This window comes from Oncorhynchus mykiss, chromosome 32 (assembly GCF_013265735.2).
Source record: "Oncorhynchus mykiss isolate Arlee chromosome 32, USDA_OmykA_1.1, whole genome shotgun sequence".
NCBI classification, from domain to species: domain Eukaryota; kingdom Metazoa; phylum Chordata; class Actinopteri; order Salmoniformes; family Salmonidae; genus Oncorhynchus; species Oncorhynchus mykiss.
In genome coordinates this window covers 18,409,975-18,436,067 of record NC_050572.1, presented here as the reverse complement: position 1 = coordinate 18,436,067, position 26,093 = coordinate 18,409,975, and the positions used below count along the sequence as shown (strand labels likewise).

At 44.0% G+C, this 26,093-nt stretch overlaps 1 protein-coding gene across 4 annotated transcripts in view; it reads right to left on the bottom strand.

Annotated features, from left to right (window-relative positions):
• The window catches only part of ctnnal1 (catenin (cadherin-associated protein), alpha-like 1), a 124,637-nt gene that overhangs the window by 13,086 nt on the left and 85,458 nt on the right, over window positions 1–26,093 (bottom strand). Inside the window, exons 8-16 of one of the 4 annotated variants that reach the window (XM_036970839.1) lie at window positions 25,750–25,839; window positions 19,426–19,584; window positions 19,022–19,114; window positions 15,580–15,745; window positions 13,935–13,972; window positions 13,762–13,812; window positions 9,107–9,261; window positions 7,282–7,330; window positions 6,633–6,689 (exon numbers count right to left, since the gene is read on the bottom strand). In XM_036970839.1, coding sequence (XP_036826734.1) covers window positions 6,633–6,689; window positions 7,282–7,330; window positions 9,107–9,261; window positions 13,762–13,812; window positions 13,935–13,972; window positions 15,580–15,745; window positions 19,022–19,114; window positions 19,426–19,584; window positions 25,750–25,839 — 858 coding nt within the window. The remainder of the gene's footprint in view (window positions 1–6,632; window positions 6,690–7,281; window positions 7,331–9,106; window positions 9,262–13,761; window positions 13,813–13,934; window positions 13,973–15,579; window positions 15,746–19,021; window positions 19,115–19,425; window positions 19,585–25,749; window positions 25,840–26,093) is intronic. The other 3 variants (XM_036970842.1, XM_036970840.1, XM_036970843.1) reach the window with 3 other exon arrangements.

Genomic DNA, 26,093 nt, shown 5'->3' with positions numbered 1-26,093 from the left:
ATAAGGTATTTGAGGTAGATATGTACATAAAGGCAGGGTAAAGGGACTAGGCATCAGGATAGATAATAATAAGGTATTTGAGGTAGATATGTACATAAAGGCTGAGTAAAGTGACTAGACATCAGGATAGATAATAATAAGGTATTTAAGGTAGATATGTACATAAAGGCAAGGTAAAGGGACAGGATCAGGATAGATAATAATAAGGTATTTGAGGTAGATATGTACATGAAGGCAGGGTAAAGTGACTAGACATCAGGATAGATAATAATAAGGTATTTAAGGTAGATATGTACATAAAGGCAGGGTAAAGGGACAGGATCAGGATAGATAATAATAAGGTATTTAAGGTAGATATGTACATAAACTTACAGCTGTAATCGCAGCAAAAGGTGGCGCGACAAAGTATTAACTTAAGGGGGCTGAATAATTTTGCACGTCCAATTTTTCAGTTTTTGATTTGTTAAAAAAGTTTGAAATATCCAATCAATGTCGTTCCACTTCATGATTGTGTCCCACTTGTTGTTGATTCTTCACAAAAAAATACAGTTTTATATCTTTATGTTTGAAGCCTGAAATGTGGCAAAAGGTCGCAAAGTTCAAGGGGGCCGAATACTTTCGCAAGGCACTGTATGTGAAATAGATGTGTCACACTGCATGGGGAAAATGGTGGTCACAACAGATACAGACTGCTTTTCTGATCCACGCCCCTACCTTTTTTGTAAAGTATCTGTGACCAACATATGCATATCTGTATTCCCAGTCATGTGAAATCCATAGATTTCAATTGACTGATTTTCTTATATGAACTATAACTCAGTAAAATCTCTGAAATTGTTGCATGTTGCGTTTATATTTTGGTTCAATATATACAGGGAGTACCAGTACCAGATCAATGTGCAGAGGTACAAGGTACTTGAGGTAGATATGTACATAAAGGAAGGGTAAAGTGACTAGACATCAGGATAGATAATAATAAGGTATTTAAGGTAGATATGTACATAAAGGCAGGGTAAAGGGACAGGATCAGGATAGATAATAATAAGGTATTTAAGGTAGATATGTACATAAAGGCAGGGTAAAGGGACTAGACATCAGGATAGATAATAATAAGGTATTTAAGGTAGATATGTACATAAAGGCAGGGTAAAGGGACTAGGCATCAGGATAGATAAGGTATTTGAGGTAGATATGTACATAAAGGCAGGGTAAAGGGACAGGATCAGGATAGATAATAATAAGGTATTTGAGGTAGATATGTACATAAAGGCTGAGTAAAGTGACTAGACATCAGGATAGATAATAATAAGGTATTTGAGGTAGATATGTACATAAAGGCAGGGTAAAGTGACTAGACATCAGGATAGATCATAATAAGGTATTTAAGGTAGATATGTACATAAAGGCAGGGTAAAGGGACTAGACATCAGGATAGATAAGGTATTTGAGGTAGATATGTACATAAAGGCAGGGTAAAGTGACTAGACATCAGGATAGATAATAATAAGGTATTTAAGGTAGATATGTACATAAAGGCAGGGTAAAGGGACTAGACATCAGGATAGATAATAATAAGGTATTTGAGGTAGATATGTACATAAAGGCAGAGTAAAGTGACTAGGCACCAGGATAGATAATAATAAGGTATTTGAGGTAGATATGTACATGAAGGCAGGGTAAAGTGACTAGACATCAGGATAGATAATAATAAGGTATTTAAGGTAGATATGTACATAAAGGCAGGGTAAAGTGACTAGGCATCAGGATAGATAATAATAAGGTATTTAAGGTAGATATGTACATAAAGGCAGGGTAAAGGGACAGGATCAGGATAGATAATAATAAGGTATTTAAGGTAGATATGTACATAAAGACAGAGTAAAGGGACTAGACATCAGGATAGATAATAATAAGGTATTTGAGGTAGATATGTACATAAAGGCAGGGTAAAGTGACTAGTCATCAGGGTAGATAATAATAAGGTATTTAAGGTAGATATGTACATAAAGGCAGGGTAAAGGGACTAGACATCAGGATAGATAATAATAAGGTATTTAAGGTAGATATGTACATAAAGGCAGGGTAAAGGGACAGGATCAGGATAGATAATAATAAGGTATTTAAGGTAGATATGTACATAAAGGCAGAGTAAAGGGACTAGACATCAGGATAGATAATAATACGGTATTTAAGGTAGATATGTACATAAAGGCAGGGTAAAGTGACTAGACATCAGGGTAGATAATAATAAGGTATTTAAGGTAGATATGTACATAAAGGCAGGGTAAAGGGACTAGGCATCAGAGTAGATAATAATAAGGTATTTAAGGTAGATATGTACATAAAGGCAGAGTAAAGGCACAGGATCAGGATAGATAATAATACGGTATTTAAGGTAGATATGTACATAAAGACAGAGTAAAGGGACAGGATCAGGATAGATAATAATAAGGTATTTAAGGTAGATATGTACATAAAGGCAGAGTAAAGGGACAGGATCAGGATAGATAATAATAAGGTATTTAAGGTAGATATGTACATAAAGGCAGGGTAAAGTGACTAGTCATCAGAGTAGATAATAATAAGGTATTTAAGGTAGATATGTACATAAAGGCAGAGTAAAGGGACTAGACATCAGGATAGATAATAATAAGGTATTTAAGGTAGATATGTACATAAAGGCAGAGTAAAGGGACAGGATCAGGATAGATAATAATAAGGTATTTAAGGTAGATATGTACATAAAGGCAGAGTAAAGGGACTAGACATCAGGATAGATAATAATAAGGTATTTAAGGTAGATATGTACATAAAGGCAGGGTAAAGTGACTAGGCATCAGGATAGATAATAATAAGGTATTTAAGGTAGATATGTACATAAAGGCAGAGTAAAGGGACTAGACATCAGGATATATAATAATAAGGTATTTAAGGTAGATATGTACATAAAGGCAGGGTAAAGGGACTAGACATCAGGGTAGATAATAATAAGGTATTTAAGGTAGATATGTACATAAAGGCAGAGTAAAGGGACAGGATCAGGATAGATAATAATAGGCGTAAAAAAAAGAACAGCGTAGCAGCAGCAAATGACAAGTCTAAAAGTGAGTGTGTGCATGTGTGTGTGTAATGATCTTAATGTTTTTCCTCATAGTCCTGGACTATCGGACCACCATTTTATTACGTTTGCAATCGCAACAAATAATCTGCTCAGACCCCAACCAAGGAGCATCAAAAGTCGTGCTATAAATTCTCAGACAACACAAAGATTCCTTGATGCCGTTTCAGACTCCCTCTGCCTACCCAAGGACGTCAGAGGACAAAAATCTGTTAACCACCTAACTGAGGAACTCAATTTAACCTTGCGCCACACCAAACTGGAAGTCTTCCGACTAGCTTGGAAAGACAGTACCGTGCAATATCGAAGAGACCTCACTGCTGCTCGATCATCCTATTTTTCCAACTTAATTGAGGAAAATAAGAACAATCCGGGATTTATTTTTGATACTGTCGCAAAGCTACCTAAAAAGCAGCATTCCCCAAGTGAGGATGGCTTTCACTTCAGCAGTAATAAATTCATGAATTTCTTTGAGGAAAAGATCATGATACCGAGAGAGCAAATTACGGACTCCTCTTTAAATCTGCGTATTCCTCCAAAGCTTAGTTGTCCTGAGTCTGCACAACTCTGCCAGGACCTAGGATCAAGGGAGACACTCAAGTGTTTTAATACTATATCTCTTGACACAATGATGAAAATAATCATGGCCTCTAAACCTTCAAGCTGCATACTGGATCCTATTCCAACTAAACTACTGAAAGAGCTGCTTCCTGTGCTTGGCCCTCTTATGTTGAACATAATAAACTTGAAAAAGCCAAACCTTGACCCAGAAAATATAAAAAACTATCGGCCTATATCGAATCTTCCATTCCTCTCCATTTTTTTTGAAAAAGCTGTTGCGCAGCAACTCACTGACTTCCTGAAGACAAACAATGTATACAAAATACTTCAGTCTGGTTTTGGACCCCATCATAGCGCTGAGACTGCACTTGTGAAGGTGGTAAATTACCTTTTAATGGAGTCAGACCGAGGCTCTGCATCTGTCCTCGTGCTCCTAGACCTTAGTGCTGCTTTTGATACCATCGATCACCACATTCTTTTGGAGAGATTGGAAACCCAAATTGGTCTGGCCTGGTTTAGGACAAGTTCTGGCCTGGTTTATATCTTATCTGTCGGAAAGATATCAGTTTGTCTCTGTGAATGGTTTGTCCTCTGACAAATCAACTGTAAATTTCGGTGTTCCTCAAGGTTCCGTTTTAGGACCACCATTGTTTTCACTATATATTTTACCTCTTGGGGATGTCATTCGAAAAATAAGGTTAACTTTCACTAGCTGTACATTTCAATGAAACATGGTGAAGCCCCAAAATTGCCCTCGCTGGAAGCCTGTGTTTCAGACATAAGGAAGTGTATGGCTGCAAACTTTCTACTTTTAAACTCGGACAAAACAGAGATGCTTGTTCTAGGTCCCAAGAAACAAAGAGATCTTCTGTTGAATCTGACAATTAATCTAGATGGTTATACAGTCGTCTCAAATAAAACTGTGAAGGACCTCAGCGTTACTCTGGACCCTGATCTCTCTCTTTTGACGAACATATCAAGACTGTTTCAAGGACAGCTTTTTCCATCTACGTAACATTGCAAAACATCTGAAACTTTCTGTCCAAAAATGATGCAGAAAAATTAATCCATGCTTTTGTTACTTCTAGGTTAGACTACTGCAATGCTCTACTTTCCGGGCTACCCGGATAAAGCACTAAATAAACTTCAGTTAGTGCTAAATACGACTGCTAGAATCCTGACTAGAACCAACATTTTGTATCATATTACTCCAGTGCTAGCCTCCCTACACTGGCTTCCTGTTAAGGCAAGGGCTGATTTCAAGGTTTTACTGCTAACCTACAAAGCATTACATGGGCTTGCTCCTACCTATCTTTCCGATTTGGTCCTGCCGTACATACCTACACGTACGCTACTTACAAGACGCAGGCCTCCTAATTGTCCCTAGAATTTCTAAGCTAACAGCTGGAGGCAGGGCCTTCTCCTATAGAGCTCAATTTTTATGGAATGGTCTGCCTACCCATGTGCGAGATGCAGACTCGGTCTCAACTCTTCAGTGGGTCATATGATTGAGTGTAGTCTGGCCCAGGAGTGTGAAGGTGAGCGGAAAGGCTCTAGAGCAACGAACCGCCCTTGCTGTCTCTGCCTGGCCGGTTCCCCTCTCTCCACTGGGATTCTCTGCCTCTAACCCTATTACAGGGGCTGAGTCACTGGCATACTGGTGCTTTTTCATGCTGTCCCTAGGAGGGGTGCGTCACTTGAGTGGGTTGAGTCACTGACGTGATCTTCCTGTCTGGGTTTGCGCCGCCCTTTGGTTGTGCCGTGGAGATCTTATTGGGATATACTCTGCCTTGTCTCAGGATGGTAAGTTGGTGTTTGAAGATATCCCTCTAGTGGTGTAGGGGTTGTGCTTTGGCAAAGTGGGTGGGGTTATATCCTTCCTGTTTGGCCCTGTCCGGGGGTGTCATCAGATGGGGCCACAGTGTCTCCTGACCGCTCCTGTCTCAGCCTCCAGTATTTATGCTGCAGTAGTTTATGTGTCGGGGGGCTAGGGTCAGTTTGTTATATCTGGAGTACTTCTCCTGTCTTATCCGGTGTCCTGTGTGAATTCAAGTATGCTCTCTCTAATTCTCTCTTTCTCTCTCGGAGGACCTGAGCCCTAGAACCATGCCTCAGGACTACCTGGCATGATGACTCCTTGCTGTCCCCAGTCCACCTGGCCGTGCTTCTGCTCCAGTTTCAACTGTTCTCCCTGCGGCTATGGAACCCTGACCAGTTCACCCGACGTGCTACCTGTCCCAGACCCGCTGTTTTCAACTCTCTAGAGACAGCAGGAGCGGTAGAGATACTCTTAATGACCGGCTATGAAAAGCCAACTGACATTTACTCCTAAGGTGCTGCACTTGCTGCACCCTCGACAACTACTGTGATTATTATTATTTGACCATGCTGGTCATTTATGAACATTTGAACATCGTGGCAATGTTCTGTTATAATCTCCACCCGGCACAGCCAGAAGAGGACTGGCCACCCCTCATAGCCTGGTTCCTCTCTACATTTCTTCCTAGGTTTTGGCCTTTCTAGAGAGTTTTTCCTAGCCACCGTGCTTCTACACCTGCATTGCTTGCTGTTTGGGGTTTTAGGCTGTTTTTCTGTACAGCAATTTGACATATCAGCTGATGTAAGAAGGGCTATAAAAATACATTTGATTTGATAAATTGTAAGAATGTGTGTTCGTGTGTGTGTGTGTCCGTATGTAGTGTACATGAATGTGTGTGGGTTTTGTGTGGGCCGTGTCAATGTAGTATGTGTGACTGAGTGTGTATACGGTGTGTATATATATATATAAGTCTAGAGAGAGTGCGTAGGGTCAATGCAAGATAGAGTCAGTGCAGTTTGGGTACCATTAATTGACTATTTAGCTGACTGGCTATTTTGCAGTCTTATGGCTTAGGGGTAGAAGCGGTCTCGGAGCCTGTGTATTTTTTGTGTGGTTGCGTGCGTGCATGTGTACCTGGGTGGAGAAAGTGTGTAGTGAAGAACACAGCTGGAGTCCCTCCTCAGAAAGCACCTGCAGAAAGAGAAAGAGAGAAAAACAGAACGAGAAGTCAAAAAGCATGACTCACTTCACTGGCAGAACATTCTGAACACTGGTCTGGCAAATCTATCAGCCAAGTATTGTCAATTACACTCAATGGCTGTATGGTAAGTAGCCGGGAGGATGTGAACAAGACCAGCACACACTGTAGGTTTTCAAATTCAAAAGGTGCATTTCAATCAGCCGATCAGTGAGCAGCCAATTACGATAATTGCAGGTTACATTTTTGCTGTGTGAAAGGGTAGAGTTATATAAAGTATAGTTGCGTCTCTATGATCTCTCTCTCTCTCTCTGCCTCTCTCTCTCTCTCTCTCTGCCTCTCCCGCTCCCTCTCTATATTAAGCGCAGGCCACTCTGCTCCTCTAGTCATCCTCTCGTTACCACAGACAAATTATTGTCTTGGGCCTTTTAATACAGTATTGATTCTGTCTTCTCCCAGGGACGTGGTTGTCCTTAATGGAACCTGGGACAGATTCAATTAAAGCCCTGTACGAAGTAGACGAGGATGAAGGGAGAGGAGAGGGATGAGTGGAGTGGAGGACAGGGGGCATGTACAGTACTTTACCTCAGCCTGATGGAAAAGATCCGTGGTTGTCTTCAGTAGGCCCTCCCCCCTACACAATCGATACAGGAAATGAACGAAAAATGAAACAGAGTGAATTATATATTACCTGATGATAACAACTGATGAAGCACACTACATGGTCAAAAGTATGTGGATACCGGCTCGTTGAACATCTCATTCCAAAATCATGGGCATTATTATGGAGTTGGTCCCCCCATTGCTACTATAAAAGCCTCCACTCTTCTGGGAAGGCTTTCCACTAGATGTTGGAACATTGCTGCAGGGACTTGCTTCCATTCAGCAACAAGAGCATTAGTGAGGTCGGGCACTGATTTTGGGCGACTAGGTCTGGCTCAGGTCGGCGTTCCAATTCATCCCAAAGGTGTTCGATGTAGTTGTGTGCAGGCCAGTCAAGTTCTTCCACACCGATCTCAACAAACCATTTCTGTATGGACCTCACTTTGTGCACGGGGGCATTGTCATCCATAGCCCAAACCATGACTGCCCCAGACCATTATTCCTCCCCCAACAACAATTAACAGTTGCCATTATGCATTGGGCAGGTAGCGTTTTCCTGGCATCCGCCAAACCCAGATTCGTCCGTCGGACTTCCAGATGGTGGAGTGTGATTCATCACTCCAGAGAATGCGTTTCCACAGCTCCAGAGTCCAATGGCGGCGAGTTTTACACCACTCCAGCCGACGCTTGGCATTGTGCATGGTGATCTCAGGCTTGTATGCGGCTGTTCGGCCATGGAAACCCATTTCATGAAGCTCCCGACGAACAGTTATTGTGCTGAAGTTGCTTCCAGAGGCAGTTCGGAACTCAATAGTGAGTGTTGCAACTGAGGACAGATGATTTTTACGCGCTACGCATTTCAGCACTCGGCAGTCCCGTTCTGTGAGCCGTTGTTGCTCCTAGATGTTTCCACTTCACAATAACAGCACTTACAGTTGACCGGGGCAGCTCTAGCAGGGTACATACAGTATTTGATTAACTGACTTGTTGGAATGGTGGCATCCTATGACAGTGCCAAGTTGAAAGCCACTGAGCTCTTCAGTACGGACCATTCTATGGCCAATGTTTGTCTATGGAGATTGCATGGCTATGTGCTTGATTTTATACACCTGTCTGAACGGTCTGGCTGAAATAGCCAAATCCACATACTTTTGGCCATGTAGTGTATATTGACTATGCACATCATATCAACAAGATTTGTGATGGCATCTGTGTCCTCTACTTCTATATCCATACAGAGGTGGTCAATACCTGGCTAGTGGTCAATACCTGGCTAGTGGTCAATACCTGGCTAGTGGTCAATACCTGGCTAGTGGTCAATACCTGGCTAGTGGTCAATACCTGGCTGGTGGTCAATACCTGGCTGGTGGTCAATACCTGGCTGGTGGTCAATACTTGGCTGGTGGTCAATACCAGGCTGGTGGTCAATACCTGGCTGGTGGTCAATACCTGGCTGGTGGTCAATACCTGGCTGGTGGTCAATACCTGGCTGGTGGTCAATACTTGGCTGGTGGTCAATACTTGGCTGGTGGTCAATACCTGGATGGTGGTCAATACCTGGCTGGTGGTCAATACCTGGCTGGTGGTCAATACTTGGCTGGTGGTCAATACCTGGCTGGTGCAAAGTACCTTGCGGTAAAAGGAGTTGCAATCTTCTGTCACACAAAAGCAACCAGACAGACAGGCAGACAGACAGGCAGACAGACAGACAGACAGCAGGCAGACAGACAGACACACAGGTAGACAAACACACAGACAGACAGACACACAGGCAGACAGCAGGCAGACAGACAGACAGACGGTCTACCTGGTGAAGAGGTACATGGAGTAGGCCATGCTGGACAAGCTCTGGCCCTGGCGGACGATGTCATGCTCCTGGTCCTCCCACTTCTCCACCTCCGTGTCCATGTCTGAAGTCAGAAGACGCAGCTCTAGACCCAGCTTGGCTATGGTGCTCTGCTCCTGAAGAAAGAAAGAAAGATAACGGATCCCTTATTTGTTAATAGTTAATAATCCCATTCGAAACTACTGAACAAAGTAGGACTCAGTTTCCTAATAGTGATGGAACATACAGTTCCAGTCAAAAGATTGGAAAGTCTCATTCCAGGGTTTTTCTTGATTTTGACTATTTTCTACATTGTAGAATAGTGAAGACTTCAAAACTATGAAATAACACATGGAATTATGTAGTAAACAAAAAAGTATATACAGTGCCTTGCGAAAGTATTCGGCCCCCTTGAACTTTGCGACCTTTTGCCACATTTCAGGCTTCAAACATAAAGATATAAAACTGTATTTTTTTGTGAAGAATCAACAACAAGTGGGACACAATAATGAAGTGGAATGACATTTATCGGATATTTCAAACTTTTTTAACAAATCAAAAACTGAAAAATTGGGCGTGCAAAATTATTCAGCCCCCTTAAGTTAATACTTTGTAGCGCCACCTTTTGCTGCGAATACAGCTGTAAGTCGCTTGGGGTATGTCTCTATCAGTTTTGCACATCGAGAGACTGACATTTTTTCCCATTTCTCCTTGCAAAACAGCTCGAGCTCAGTGAGGTTGGATGGAGAGCATTTGTGAACAGCAGTTTTCAGTTCTTTCCATAGATTGTCGATTGGGTTCAGGTCTGGACTTTGACTTGGCCATTCTAACACCTGGATATGTTTATTTTTGAACCATTCCATTGTATATTTTGCTTTATGTTTTGGATCATTGTCTTGTTGGAAGACAAATCTCCGTCCCAGTCTCAGGTCTTTTGCAGACTCCATCAGGTTTTCTTCCAGAATGGTCCTGTATTTGGCTCCATCCATCTTCCCATCAATTTTAACCATCTTCCCTGTCCCTGCTGAAGAAAAGCAGGCCCAAACCATGATGCTGCCACCACCATGTTTGACAGTGGGGATGGTGTGTTCAGCTGTGTTGCTTTTACGCCAAACATAACGTTTTGCATTGTTGCCAAAAAGTTCAATTTTGGTTTCATCTGACCAGAGCACCTTCTTCCACATGTTTGGTGTGTCTCCCAGGTGGCTTGTGGCAAACTTTAAACAACACTTTTTATGGATATCTTTAAGAAATGGCTTTCTTGCCACTCTTCCATAAAGGCCAGATTTGTGCAATATACAACTGATTGTTGTCCTATGGACAGAGTCTCCCACCTCAGCTGTAGATCTCTGCAGTTCATCCAGAGTGATCATGGGCTTCTTGGCTGCATCTCTGATCAGTCTTCTCCTTGTATCAGCTGAAAGTTTAGAGGGACGGCCAGGTCTTGGTAGATTTGCAGTGGTCTGATACTCCTTCCATTTCAATATTATCGCTTGCACAGTGCTCCTTGGGATGTTTAAAGCTTGGGAAATCTTTTTGTATCCAAATCCGGCTTTAAACTTCTTCACAACAGTATCTCGGACCTGCCTGGTGTGTTCCTTGTTCTTCATGATGCTCTCTGCGCTTTTAACAGACTTCTGAGACTATCACAGTGCAGGTGCATTTATACGGAGACTTGATTACACACAGGTGGATTGTATTTATCATCATTAGTCATTTAGGTCAACATTGGATCATTCAGAGATCCTCACTGAACTTCTGGAGAGAGTTTGCTGCACTGAAAGTAAAGGGGCTGAATAATTTTGCACGCCCAATTTTTCAGTTTTTGATTTGTTAAAAAAGTTTGAAATTTCCAATAAATGTCGTTCCACTTCATGATTGTGTCCCACCTGTTGTTGATTCTTCACAAAAAATACTTTATGTTTGAAGCCTGAAATGTGGCAAAAGGTCGCAAAGTTCAAGGGGGCCGAATACTTTCGCAAGGCACTGTAAACTCAGTTCTGCTCTTCACCTCTAAATGTCATGCATTATCAATCAGCCATAATATTTCCTAATTATTTCCAATTATTGATTATCACTTTGTGTACTAAGTTACTCATGAAATACTCTCGACCCTGCATGCCCAGTCATGACTGACAGAGTCCTGCTAAAATCTAGCAGACCATGGTTCCTGCAATATCGGCATAATTCCCCAATAGTGTGTTTGAACAGTTATTCATTTCCTGCAGAATTAATTCACCCGTCAGGGTGATAAAGTAGAGGTAATGTATGTGTCCCAAATGGCACCCTATCCCCCATATAGTGCACTTCTTTTGACCAGGGCACCTGGGGGAATAGAGTACCACTGGGACACAGCCTATATGAGGTGTATTGGGACACAACCTATATGAGGTGTATTGGGACACAACCTATATGAGGTGTATTGGGACACAGACTATGTGAGGTGTATTAGGACACAACCTATCTGAGGTTTATTGGAACACAGCCTATGTGAGGTGTATTGGGACACAGGCTATATGAGGTGTATTGGGACACAGACTATATGAGGTGTATTGGGACAGAGCCTATATGAGGTGTATTGGGACACAACCTATGTGAGGTGTATTGGGACAACCTATGTGAGGTGTATTGGGACACAGACTATATGAGGTGTATTGGGACAACCTATGTGAGGTGTATTGGGACATAACCTATATGAGGTGTATTGGGACACAGACTATATGAGGTGTATTGGGACACAACCTATATGAGGTGTATTGGGACACAACCTATGTGGGGTGTATTAGGATACATCCTATGTGAGGTGTATTGGGACACAAGCCTATATGAGGTGTATTGGGACACAGACTATGTGAGGTGTATTGGGACACAGACTATGTGAGGTGTATTGGGACAACCTATGTGAGGTGTATTGGGACACAGCCTATAGGAGGTGTATTGGGACACAGACTATGTGAGGTGTATCGTGGACAACCTATGTGAGGTGTATTGGGACACAGCCTATAGGAGGTGTATTGGGACACAGGCTATATGAGGTGTATTGGGACACAGACTATATGAGGTGTATTGGGACACAGTCTATGTGAGGTGTATTGGGACACAACCTATATGAGGTGTATTGGGACACAGACTATGTGAGGTGTATTGGGACACAGACTATATGAGGTGTATTGGGACACAGACTATGTGAGGTGTATTGGGACACAGCCTATATGAGGTGTATTGGGACACAGACTATGTGAGGTGTATTGGGACACAGACTATGTGAGGTGTATTGGGACAACCTATGTGAGGTGTATTGGGACACAGCCTATAGGAGGTGTATTGGGACACATCCTATATGAGGTGTATTGGGACACAGACTATGTGAGGTGTATTGGGACACAACCTATATGAGGTGTATTGGGACACAGACTATGTGAGGTGTATTGGGACACAGACTATATGAGGTGTATTGGGACACAGACTATGTGAGGTGTATTGGGACACAGCCTATATGAGGTGTATTGGGACACAGACTATGTGAGGTGTATTGGGACACAGACTATGTGAGGTGTATTGGGACACAGACTATGTGAGGTGTATTGGGACAACCTATGTGAGGTGTATTGGGACACAAGCCTATAGGAGGTGTATTGGGACACAACCTATGTGAGGTGTATTGGGACACAGACTATGTGAGGTGTATTGGGACAGAGCCTATATGAGGTGTATTGGGACACACCCTATGTGAGGTGTATTGGGACAACCTATATGAGGTGTATTGGGACAAAACCTATGTGGGGTGTATTAGGATACATCCTATGTGAGGTGTATTGGGACACAACCTATATGAGGTGTTCTTATTTTCAATGACGGCCTGGGAACAGTGGGTTAACTGCCTGTTCAGGGGCAGAACGACAGATTTGTACCTTGTCAGCTCGGGGGTTTGAACTCGCAACCTTCCGGTTACTAGTCCAACGCTCTAACCACTAGGCAACCTATATGAGGTGTATTGGGACACAACCTATGTGGGGTGTATTAGGATACATCCTATGTGAGGTGTATTGGGACACAACCTATATGAAGTGTATTGGGACACAACCTATATGAGGTGTATTGGGACAACCTATGTGAGGTGTATTGGGACACAAGCCTATAGGAGGTGTATTGGGGCACAACCTATGTGAGGTGTATTGGGACACAGACTATGTGAGGTGTATTGGGACACAGACTATGTGAGGTGTATTGGGACACAGACTATATGAGGTGTTATGGGACACATCCTATGTGAGGTGTTTTGGGACAGAGCCTATGTGAGGTGTATTGGGACACAACCTATGTGAGGTGTATTGGGACACAGACTATATGAGGTGTATTGGGACAACCTATGTGAGGTGTATTGGGACACAACCTATATGAGGTGTATTGGGACACAGACTATATGAGGTGTATTGGGACACAACCTATGTGGGGTGTATTAGGATACATCCTATGTGAGGTGTATTGGGACACAGCCTATATGAGGTGTATTGGGACAACCTATGTGAGGTGTATTGGGACACAACCTATATGAAGTGTATTGGGACACAACCTATATGAGGTGTATTGGGACAACCTATGTGAGGTGTATTGTGTAATTGATGATCAAGTTATACCTCTGCATCTAGCTTGACTGCCTTCACCGTCTTCAGGTTGGCTGAATGTTTCTGGCGGGAGAAACGTTTTGACAGGATGAGTGATATTAAAGGAGGAAATGATGGAAAGTCATTTGAATAAAATGAAATTAGAAATATCCACCAGTCATAACATTGTATATTCTGATACTCACCCCTGGTCTGGGAAGCGACACGTAGGCTCTCTTATCACCTGTAATCAAATCAGAAAGAAAGAAAGTATTTTGAGGAAATATGTTTTAAGTCATATTTTGGGCATTGGTCACAAGGTAAGTTTGGTAAGAATAATTTTCCAGTGAAAGTATTGTGTATCTTTTGAAATGACCCATGTCAACCCATGAAATTATACTAAAAGGGAGGGATTCAGTTGATTATCCCTAACACATCCTCTATTATACTACAGTTGATTATCCCTAACACATCCTCTATTATACTACAGTTGATTATCCCTAACACATCCTCTATTATACTACAGTTGATTATCCCTAACACATCCTCTATTATACTACAGTTGATTATCCCTAACACACCCTCTATTATACTACAGTTGATTATCCCTAACACATCCTCTATTATACTACAGTTGATTATCCCTAACACACCCTCTATTATACTACAGTTGATTATCCCTAACACATCCTCTATTATACTACAGTTGATTATCCCTAACACATCCTCTATTATACTACAGTTGATTATCCCTAACACACCCTCTATTATACTACAGTTGATTATCCCTAACACACCCTCTATTATACTACAGTTGATTATCCCTAACACATCCTCTATTATACTACAGTTGATTATCCCTAACACATCCTCTATTATACTACAGTTGATTATCCCTAACACATCCTCTATTATACTAGTTGATTATCCCTAACACATCCTCTATTATACTACAGTTGATTATCCCTAACACATCCTCTATTATACTACAGTTGATTATCCCCAATACATCATCTATCAGACTTCAAATGGAGTGCAACCAATTAACTCACCAATCAAGTTTGGAATAAAGGGACATTTCAGTAGAATTTCCAGTGGCTGTGAAGGTGTGATAAACATCACTAACATGTTCAAGGAGCATTACTTCACATAAAAGTACAGGCAGCTTTTTGGAGGGCCTGTCTGTGTCGCTTGAGTAACACACCCCCTCCACAAGCGCGAGCACACACACAAACAGAAAGGTAGACACACACACATACACAGGTAAACACACACCCATACCAGCTTTACCAGAGGAAAAATAGCACTTTTACTATGTGAGGACACAGTGTGAACTTCATCGTTAAACTTCCACCAGGGAGGGAGATTTATCCCTATTCCTCCTCTATTCAATTGGTTTAGTAGGGAGACGTCGTCTCTCTCGCTGCTTGTCATTGGGATCGTAGCCCATAAATACTGGCACCGTGACACGCCACACAGGTTACGGATGACAGGACTCACGCTGCATGCTGGGAGAGAGCTCTGAGAAACGTCTGGCATCACCACGCTGGGACACACACTGGCTATCAGGCCTGTAACAGAACGGTTTGCATCTCCAACTCAATGAGAGGTATCCTGCTGATGGTGCTTTAATCTGACATCCCCTCCCTGATAGAGCTTGTGTCAGATAATACAAACAACTACGGTTATAGAGATTTAACTGTCTATGAATAGGATCAATACATTTTAGACTACCAAAGCTCAGCGAGAGACAGAGAGTAAAAACAACCACGGCTTGTGGTGAGCTGTCCTACGACAACCCTCTCCTGCGACTGCCCATAACACACACCCATCCCTCTCCCCCTCTCCTACCACTGGCAGCCCCACCTCGGCGGCCCTCGAACACGTCGTTGATCTCCCTTAGCAGCACTGCCATGTCACAGAGCTGGGACTCCCAGGCCTCACAGAACACATCCAGGTTCTCCTTGGCAATCTTACTGGATGGGTGCAGGGCCAGCGTCTGGGCTGCAGAGATGATCTGACAGGAGAGAGGAAGGGGGGAGAGAGAGAGGGAGGGAGGGAGTGAGTAGATGGAGTAGCTATGTTTTACACTGTATTGGACTGTGAAAGTGTTTTGATAAGGTGCACTAAGTTCTACCTTAAGTCAGGGGATCCCAAACTTTTTGACCCCCGACCCCATTTTGATATCACATTTGTTTCATGACCCCACCATATAACAAAAATGATGTAATCATTTTTTATTTGACAGCCTATTACAAATGAGTCTGACAGTACTTTTTACAGTATTTCAAAAGTACTGGTTTGAAGTGATTGAAATGCTTCAGAAAGCTATTGGGAAGTTCAGAATGTTCTCAGCTAATAATTATGTATGATCTTTTCCTCCCAGTCTGACTTAGTGCCTGGTATTGTCCACTCTGTTCTAATGAGGCTTGTTGGCATTGAAGAAGGAAACAGACACATGCGTGTTCCTGAGAGTCTTTCAGTGACGGGGTCATAATATTTTATAGCTTAAACCGTTCACACGACTGAGCCACATCTGTAGGAGGAAAACGCTTTCATTATTTTATATTTTTGCTCCAAAATTTTATTTCACCATTTCTCTCGCGACCCCATTTTCAAAATCAGGCAACCCCACATGGGAAACGTTACCTTAAGTGGAGCTATTACTATGTTACTCACAGCAGTACCTATCCAGACCAGTTGACTCTTTGAGGGAAGACCAACAAGGGACCCAAGAAAAGGAGAGGGTGATTTGAATGGAAACAGGCCTCAGTCTCGTACAATGTTGACAGCAGAGACACCGGAGTTACACCGGATCATTACCTTTCAGTGTGGGGGTGGATTTGTTCCATTACACACAATCTTCAGTGGGCAGGGCATTAGTTTTGTTCCCCACTTTTCTAATTATGTTTGGTCTTCCAGGCCGTCGGGAAGGTCTTTATCTGCTGCTGGGGGTATAGTGTGAAATGTGATGATCCTCCCACGGTAACGTCAGACGCTGCATGACCCCGCAGTAATGACTGAGCTCATAAGCTCAAAGGTCAACCAATCAATAAGGTCACAGAGAGGGAGCCACCGCCCAGCAGGGAGGGATGATACTGGTGTGTGTGTGTGTGTGTGTGTGTGTCTGTGCGTGTCTTTCAATGATAATAAAGGGACTCCTGCGGGTAATTGCCAATTAAATGCAGCACACTGGGGGTGATGCACTCTGACTTGTGTGCATGTGGTTGTCTGAGTTATTTCCCCATGTATCAGATGAAGTCTTAATGTCTTTTTCTGCAATGGTTGGCTGTGTTTAATGTATGGTGTGGAAGCTATAAGGGATCTAGATGACAGGGGATGTGTTGGCTGTGTTTAATGTATGGTGTTGAAGCTATAAGGGATCTAGATGACAGGGGATGTGTTGGCTGTGTTTAATGTATGGTGTTGAAGCTATAAGGGATCTAGATGACAGGGGATGTGTTGGCTGTGTTTAATGTATGGTGTTGAAGCTATAAGGGATCTAGATGACAGGGGATGTGTTGGCTGTGTTTAATGTATGGTGTTGAAGCTATAAGGGATCTAGATGACAGGGGATGTGCTGAAAAACTGAACCTTGATAATGGAGAGGTTATACAGATTATCAAGTTTCTGTCGCAACATGGACTGTATCAGACATGATCAGGACTATGCCATCTCATGTGTCTTGTTTTGGCCCTTCAGGGGCCCATTTCCAGTGTGAGTGTGATGCGTATGTGTGGGTGTGCGTTACCTGTCAGTGTGTGTCTTACCTGTCAGTGTGTGTGTGCTACCTGTCAGTGTGTGTGTGTTACCTGTCAGTGTGTGTGTGTGTTACCTGTCAATGGGTGTGTGTGTTACCTGTCAGTGTGTGTGTGTTACCTGTCAAGGCGTGTGTGTGTTACCTGTCAGTGTGTGTTTTACCTGTCAGTGTGTGTGTTACCTGTCAGTGTGTGTGTTACCTGTCAGTGTGTGTGTGTTACCTGTCAGGGGGTGTGTGTGTTACCTGTCAGTGTGTGTGTGTTACCTGTCAGTGTGTGTGTTTTACCTGTCAGTGTGTGTGTTTTACCTGTCAGTGTGTGTGTTTTACCTGTAAGTGTGTGTTTTACCTGTCAGTGTGTGTGTTTTACCTGTCAGTGTGTGTGTTTTACCTGTCAGTGTGTGTGTTTTACCTGTAAGTGTGTGTTTTACCTGTCAGTGTGTGTGTTTTACCTGTCAGTGTGTGTGTTTTACCTGTCAGTGTGTGTGTTACCTGTCAGTGTGTTTGTTACCTGTCAGTGTGTGTGTTACCTGTCAGTGTGTGTGTTTTACCTGTAAGTGTGTGTGTTACCTTTCACTATGTGTGTTTTACCTGTCAGTGTGTGTGTTACCTGTCAGTGTGTGTGTTACCTGTCAGTGTGTGTGTTACCTGTCAGTGTGTGTGTGTTTTACCTGTCAGCGTGTGTGTTACCTGTCAGTGTGTGTGTTACCTGTCAGTGTTTGTGTTACCTGTAAGTGTTTGTTTTACCTGTCAGTGTGTGTTTTACCTGTCAGTGTGTGTTTTACCTGTCAGTGTTTGTTTTATCTGTCAGTGTGTGTTTTACCTGTCAGTGTGTGTGTGTTTTACCTGTCAGTGTGTGTGTGTTTTACCTGTCAGTGTGTGTGTCTTTTACCTGTCAGTGTGTGTTTTACCTGTCAGTGTGTGTGTTTTACCTGCCAGTGTGTGTTTTATCTGTCAGTGTGTGTGTTACCTGTAAGTGTGTGTTTAACCTGTCAGTGTGTGTTTTACCTGTCAGTGTTTGTTTTACCTGTCAGTGTGTGTTACCTGTCAGTGTGTGTGTTTTACCTGTCAGTGTGTGTTTTACCTGTCAGTGTGTGTTTTACCTGTCAGTGTGTGTTACCTGTCAGTGTGTGTTTTACCTGTCAGTGTGTGTTTTACCTGTCAGTGTGTGTTACCTGTCAGTGTGTGTGTTTTACCTGTCAGTGTTTGTTTTACCTGTCAGTGTGTGTTTTACCTGTCAGTGTGTGTGTTTTACCTGTCAGTGTGTGTTTTATCTGTCAGTGTGTGTGTTACCTGTAAGTGTGTGTTACCTGTCAGTGTGTGTGTTACCTGTAAGTGTGTGTTACCTGTCAGTGTTTGTTTTACCTGTCAGTGTGTGTTTTACCTGTCAGTGTGTGTGTTACCTGTAAGTGTGTGTTTTACCTGTCAGTGTGTGTTTTACCTGTTAGTGTGTGTGTGTTTTACCTGTCAGTGTGTGTTTTATCTGTCAGTGTGTGTGTTACCTGTCAGTGTGTGTTACCTGTCAGTGTGTGTTACCTGGGGGCCGATGACGTGGAAGGTCTCCTCAGCGTGTATACAGGTGATCTCCAGAGGCTCTGTCCCCGAGACGTGACACAGCAGACGACAAGTCTGGAACAGGACAAAGAACATCGACGTCTAACATCAATATAACTGGATATGAGCAGCAGACACAGACCTACATGTTGATGCCAACAACAGATCAAGATACTTATCCAAATGTTTCAATTGAAAAAATACATACAGGCTTCCAAAGCCAGTATCCCACATCACACATGTCCATATACCTCAGATATAGAGATGGATACGAGGTTGGATTGCTGTGGATCGAATTGAATACTTTATTCTGCTTCAATGGTGACTTGATCAAGGAGACTCAACAGAATTAAGTCAACCTCCCCAGCCCAGTGAGCTTCTCTCACCTCCACCAGCTGTTCTTTCTGCTCGCCGAGTGTGCGGGCGTACTCTGCCACAGCCTCCAGGTTGCCCTCGCCCCCCGAGGCCTTCAGGGCCCGCAGAGGCAGGTGTTCCGTGTGCAGCTTCAGCTGGTCCGCCGCCCGCCCCACCGCCACCTTATGAAGCTGGACAGAAGGGAGAAGGGAAGAGAGGGGGTGAATATGTGTGTATGTTTTGTATCTTTTCTATGCCTGGCTGCACAATGGTAGCAGAAAGAGAAAACAAGAGTAAGACAGAAGGAGAACACGGCAGAGAGAGAAAGAGCAAGTCAGAGAGACAAAGAGCAAGTCAGAGAGAGAAAGAGCAAGGCAGAGAGAGAAAGAGCAAGTCAGAGAGAGAAAGAGCAAGGCAGAAAGAGAAAGAGCAAGTCAGAGAGAGAAAGAGCAAGTCAGAGAGAGAAAGAGCAAGTCAGAGAGAGAGAGAGAAAGAGCAAGTCAGAGAGAGAAAGAGCAAGGCAGAGAGAGAAAGAGCAAGGCAGAGAGAAAGAGCAAGGCAGAGAGAGAAAGAGCAAGTCAGAGAGAGATAGAGAAAGAGCAAGGCAGAGAGAGAAGAGCAAGGCAGAGAGAGAAAGAGCAAGTCAGAGAGAGAAAGAGCAAGGCAGAGAGAGAAAGAGCAAGGCAGAGAGAGAAAGAGCAAGGCAGAGAGAGAAAGAGCAAGGCAGAGAGAGAAAGAGCAAGTCAGAGAGAGAAAGAGCAAGTCAGAGAGAGAAAGAGCAAGTCAGAGAGAGAAAGAGCAAGGCAGAGAGAGAGAGAGAGAAAGAGCAAGGCAGAGAGAGAAAGAGCAAGGCAGAGAGAGAAAGAGCAAGTCAGAGAGAGAGAGAGAAAGAGCAAGGCAGAGAGAGAAAGAGCAAGGCAGAGAGAGAAAGAGCAAGTCAGAGAGAGAAAGAGCAAGGCAGAGAGAGAAAGAGCAAGGCAGAGAGAGAAAGAGCAAGTCAGAGAGAGAAAGAGCAAGTCAGAGAGAGAAAGAGCAAGTCAGAGAGAGAAAGAGCAAGGCAGAGAGAGAAAGAGCAAGGCAGAGAGAAAGAGCAAGGCAGAGAGAGAAAGAGCAAGGCAGAGCAAGTTAGAGAGAGAGAGAGAAAGAGCAAAGCAGAGAGAGAAAGAGCAAGTCAGAGAGAGAAAGAGCAAGTCAGAGAGAGATAGAGAAAGAGCAAGTCAGAGAGAGAAAGAGCAAGGCAGAGAGAGAAAGAGCAAGGCAGAGAGAAAGAGCAAGGCAGAGAGAGAAAGAGCAAGTCAGAGAGAGAGAGAGAAAGAGCAAGGCAGAGAGAGAAAGAGCAAGGCAGAGAGAGAAAGAGCAAGGCAAAGAGAGAAAGAGCAAGTCAGAGAGAGAAAGAGCAAGTCAGAGAGAGAAAGAGCAAGGCAGAGAGAGAAAGAGCAAGTCAGAGAGAGAAAGAGCAAGGCAGAGAGAGAAAGAGCAAGGCAGAGAGAGAAAAAGAGCAAGTCAGAGAGAGAAAGAGCAAGTCAGAGAGAGAAAGAGCAAGTCAGAGAGAGAAAGAGCAAGGCAGAGAGAGAGAGAGAGAAAGAGCAAGGCAGAGAGAGAAAGAGCAAGGCAGAGAGAGGAAGAGCAAGTCAGAGAGAGAGAGAGAAAGAGCAAGGCAGAGAGAGAAAGAGCAAGGCAGAGAGAGAAAGAGCAAGTCAGAGAGAGAAAGAGCAAGTCAGAGAGAGAAAGAGCAAGTCAGAGAGAGAAAGAGCAAGTCAGAGAGAGAAAGAGCAAGGCAGAGAGAGAAAAAGCAAGTCAGAGAGAGAGAGAGAAAGAGCAAGTCAGAGAGAGAAAGAGCAAGGCAGAGAGAGAAAGAGCAAGGCAGAGAGAAAGAGCAAGGCAGAGAGAGAAAGAGCAAGTCAGAGAGAGAGAGAGAAAGAGCAAGGCAGAGAGAGAAAGAGCAAGGCAGAGCAAGTTAGAGAGAGAGAGAGAAAGAGCAAGGCAGAGAGAGAAAGAGCAAGTTAGAGAGAGAGAGAGAAAGAGCAAAGCAGAGAGAGAAAGAGCAAGTCAGAGAGAGATAGAGAAAGAGCAAGTCAGAGAGAGAAAGAGCAAGGCAGAGAGAGAAAGAGCAAGGCAGAGAGAAAGAGCAAGGCAGAGAGAGAAAGAGCAAGTCAGAGAGAGAGAGAGAAAGAGCAAGGCAGAGAGAGAAAGAGCAAGGCAGAGAGAGAAAGAGCAAGTCAGAGAGAGAAAGAGCAAGGCAGAGAGAGAAAGAGCAAGGCAGAGAGAGAAAGAGCAAGTCAGAGAGAGAAGGAGCAAGTCAGAGAGAGAAGGAGCAAGTCAGAGAGAGAAAGAGCAAGGCAGAGAGAGAGAGAGAAAGAGCAAGGCAGAGAGAGAGAGAGAGAAAGAGCAAGGCAGAGAGAGAAAGAGCAAGGCAGAGAGAGAAAGAGCAAGGCAGAGAGAGAGAGAGAAAGAGCAAGGCAGAGAGAGAAAGAGCAAGGCAGAGAGAGAAAGAGCAAGTCAGAGAGAGAAAGAGCAAGTCAGAAAGAGAAAGAGCAAGTCAGAGAGAGAAAGAGCAAGTCAGAGAGAGAAAGAGCAAGGCAGAGAGAAAGAGCAAGGCAGAGAGAGAAAGAGCAAGTCAGAGAGAGAGAGAGAGAAAGAGCAAGGCAGAGAGAGCAAGAGCAAGTTAGAGAGAGAGAGAGAAAGAGCAAAGCAGAGAGAGAAAGAGCAAGTCAGAGAGAGAAAGAGCAAGTCAGAGAGAGATAGAGAAAGAGCAAGTCAGAGAGAGAAAGAGCAAGGCAGAGAGAGAAAGAGCAAGGCAGAGAGAAAGAGCAAGGCAGAGAGAGAAAGAGCAAGTCAGAGAGAGAGAGAGAAAGAGCAAGGCAGAGAGAGAAAGAGCAAGGCAGAGAGAGAAAGAGCAAGTCAGAGAGAGAAAGAGCAAGTCAGAGAGAGATAGAGAAAGAGCAAGTCAGAGAGAGAAAGAGCAAGGCAGAGAGAGAAAGAGCAAGGCAGAGAGAAAGAGCAAGGCAGAGAGAGAAAGAGCAAGTCAGAGAGAGAGAGAGAAAGAGCAAGGCAGAGAGAGAAAGAGCAAGGCAGAGAGAGAAAGAGCAAGTCAGAGAGAGAAAGAGCAAGGCAGAGAGAGAAAGAGCAAGGCAGAGAGAGAAAGAGCAAGTCAGAGAGAGAAAGAGCAAGTCAGAGAGAGAAAGAGCAAGGCAGAGAGAGAGAGAGAAAGAGCAAGGCAGAGAGAGAGAGAGCAAGGCAGAGCAAGTTAGAGAGAGAGAGAGAAAGAGCAAGGCAGAGAGAGAAAGAGCAAGTTAGAGAGAGAGAGAGAAAGAGCAAGGCAGAGAGAGAAAGTGCAAGGCAGAGAGAGAAAGAGCAAGGCAGAGAGAAAGAGCAAGGCAGAGAGAGAAAGAGCAAGTCAGAGAGAGAGAGAGAGAAAGAGCAAGGCAGAGAGAGAAAGAGCAAGGCAGAGCAAGTTAGAGAGAGAGAGAGAAAGAGCAAGGCAGAGAGAGAAAGAGCAAGTTAGAGAGAGAGAGAAAGAGCAAGGCAGAGAAAGAAAGAGTAAGTTAGAGAGAGAAAGAGCAAGTCAGAGAGAGAAAGAGCAAGTCAGAGAGAGAGAGAGAAAGAGCAAGGCAGAGAGAGAAAGAGCAAGTCAGAGAGAGAGAGAGAAAGAGCAAGTCAGAGAGAGAGAGAGAGAAAGAGCAAGGCAGAGAGAGAAAGAGCAAGGCAGAGAGAGAAAGAGCACGTTAGAGAGAGAGAGAGAGAGAGAGAGAAAGAGCAAGTCAGAGAGAGAGAGAGAAAGAGCAAGGCAGAGAGAGAAAGAGTAAGTTAGAGAGAGAAAGAGCAAGTCAGAGAGAGAAAGAGCAAGTCAGAGAGAGAAAGAGCAAGGCAGAGAGAGAAAGAGCAATGCAGAGAGAGAAAGAGCAAGTTAGAGAGAGAGAGAGAGAGAGAGAGAGAAAGAGCAAGTCAGAGAGAGAGAGAGAAAGAGCAAGGCAGAGAGAGAAAGAGCAAGGCAGAGAGAGAAAGAGCAAGTCAGAAAGAGAAAGAGCAAGTTAGAGAGAGAGAGAGAAAGAGCAAGGCAGAGAGAGCAAGAGCAAGGCAGAGAGAAAGAGCAAGGCAGAGAGAGAAAGAGCAAGTCAGAGAGAGAGAGAGAGAAAGAGCAAGGCAGAGAGAGCAAGAGCAAGTTAGAGAGAGAGAGAGAAAGAGCAAAGCAGAGAGAGAAAGAGCAAGTCAGAGAGAGAAAGAGCAAGTCAGAGAGAGATAGAGAAAGAGCAAGTCAGAGAGAGAAAGAGCAAGGCAGAGAGAGAAAGAGCAAGGCAGAGAGAAAGAGCAAGGCAGAGAGAGAGAGAGCAACTTAGAGAGAGAAAGAGCAAGGCAGGGAGAGAGAGAGAAAGAGTAAGTTAGAGAGAGAAAGAGCAAGTCAGAGAGAGAAAGAGCAAGTCAGAGAGAGAAAGAGCAAGGCAGAGAGAGAAGAGCAAGGCAGAGAGAGAAAGAGCAAGGCAGAGAGAGAAAGAGCAAGGCAGGGAGAGAGAGAGAAAGAGCGAGTCAGAGAGAGAGAGAGAAAGAGCAAGGCAGAGAGAGAAAGAGCAAGGCAGAGAGAGAAAGAGCAAGGCAGAGAGAGAAAGAGCAAGTCAGAGAGAGAAAGAGCAAGTTAGAGAGAGAGAGAGAGAAAGAGCAAGGCAGAGAGAGCAAGAGCAAGTTAGAGAGAGAGAGAGAAAGAGCAAGGCAGAGAGAGAGCAAGTTAGAGAGAGAAAGAGCAAGGCAGGGAGAGAGAGACAAAAAGCAAGGCAGAGAGAGTAGAGAGAGCAAGGCAGAGCGAGAGAGAGCAAGTTAGAGAGATAGAGAGAAAGAGCAAGGCAGAGAGAGAAAGAGCAAGTTAGAGAGAGAGAGAGAGAAAGAGCAAGGCAGAGAGAGAAGAGTAAGTTAGAGAGAGAAAGAGCAAGTCAGAGAGAGAAAGAGCAAGTCAGAGAGAGAAATAGCAAGGCAGAGAGAGAAAGAGCAATGCAGAGAGAGAAAGAGCAAGTTAGAGAGAGAGAGAGAGAGAGAGAGAGAAAGAACAAGTCAGAGAGAGAGAGAGAAAGAGCAAGGCAGAGAGAGAAGAGCAAGGCAGAGAGAGAAAGAGCAAGTCAGAGAGAGAAAGAGCAAGTTAGAGAGAGAGAGAGAAAGAGCAAGGCGGAGAGAGCAAGAGCAAGTTAGAGAGAGAGAGAGAGAGAGAAAGAGCAAGGCAGAGAGAGAAAGAGCAAGTTAGAGAGAGAAAGAGCAAGGCAGGGAGAGAGAGAGAAAGAGTAAGTTAGAGAGAGAAAGAGCAAGTCAGAGAGAGAAAGAGCAAGGCAGAGAGAGAGAGAGAAAGAGCGAGTCAGAGAGAGAGAGAAAGAGCAAGGCAGAGAGAGAAAGAGCAAGGCAGAGAGAGAAAGAGCAAGGCAGAGAGAGAAAGAGCAAGTCAGAGAGAGAAAGAGCAAGTTAGAGAGAGAGAGAGAAAGAGCAAGGCAGAGAGAGCAAGAGCAAGTTAGAGAGAGAACGAGCAAGGCAGAGAGAGAGAGAGCAAGTTAGAGAGAGAAAGAGCAAGGCAGGGAGAGAGAGACAAAGAGCAAGGCAGAGAGAGTAGAGCGAGCAAGGCAGAGAGAGAAGAGCAAGGCAGAGAGAGAGAGAGAGAAAGAGCAAGGCAGAGAGAAAAAGAGCAAGTCAGAGAGAGAGAGAAAGAGCAAGGCAGAGAGAGAAGAGCAAGTTAGAGAGAGAAAGAGCAAGGCAGGGAGAGAGAGACAAAAAGCAAGGCAGAGAGAGTAGAGAGAGCAAGGCAGAGAGAGAAAGAGCAAGGCAGAGAGAGAGAGAAAGAGCAAGGCAGAGAGAGAAAGAGCAAGTCAGAGAGAGAGAGAAAGAGCAAGTCAGAGAGAGAGAGAAAGAGCAAGGCAGAGAGAGAGAGGGAGAAAGAGCAAGGCAGAGAGAGAAAAAGCATGTCAGAGAGAGAAAGAGCAAGTCAGAGAGAGAAAGAGCATGTCAGACAGAGAAAGAGCAAGGCAGAGAGAGAAAGAGCATGTCAGAGAGAGAAAGAGCAAGTCAAGGAGAGAAAGAGCATGTCAGAGAGAGAAAGAGCAGGTCAGAGAGAGAATGGACAAGGCAGAGAGAGAAAGAACAAGTCAGAGAGAGAAAGAGTGAAAGGAATAGGGAGAGTGGCAGTGTACCCTAGAGGATAAAGAGAGAACAGAGAGAGAAACACAGAGAGAGTGATGTGGGCATATCAAAGATAAAAAAGAGCAAGAGATACAGACAAACTGTGATGGAGTACAGAAAACTACAGACATTTCTGCTCTAGGACTGAACCCCTTGGCATGCCAAACAGTGAAGCATTCTGGGTAGGAGCATGGGGTTACAGGACTCACCTCTCTGCGGAGTTCGTAGACACTTTGGCAGGTCTTCAGTATAGACAGCTCCATCTCCTCCGTGGCCTCTTTAGCATTTAGAGACTGCTTCTTGAAAGAAAGATACAAACAAAAAGAAAGGAGGGAGGGAGTGGGAAAAGATAAGAGTTGTCACATAAATCATGGACTGCTGCCTTGGACGTGTCCTGTCTCTGCAGAGGAAGGAGAAGTCAGTTTCTGACCCACACCAGATCACACAAACCTGTTCAGTCCCTATCAGAGAGACAGAGAGGGGAGAGAGAGAGAGAGAGAGAGAGAGAGAGAGAGAGAGAGAGAGAGAGAGATCGCTCGATTGCTTTGGCAAT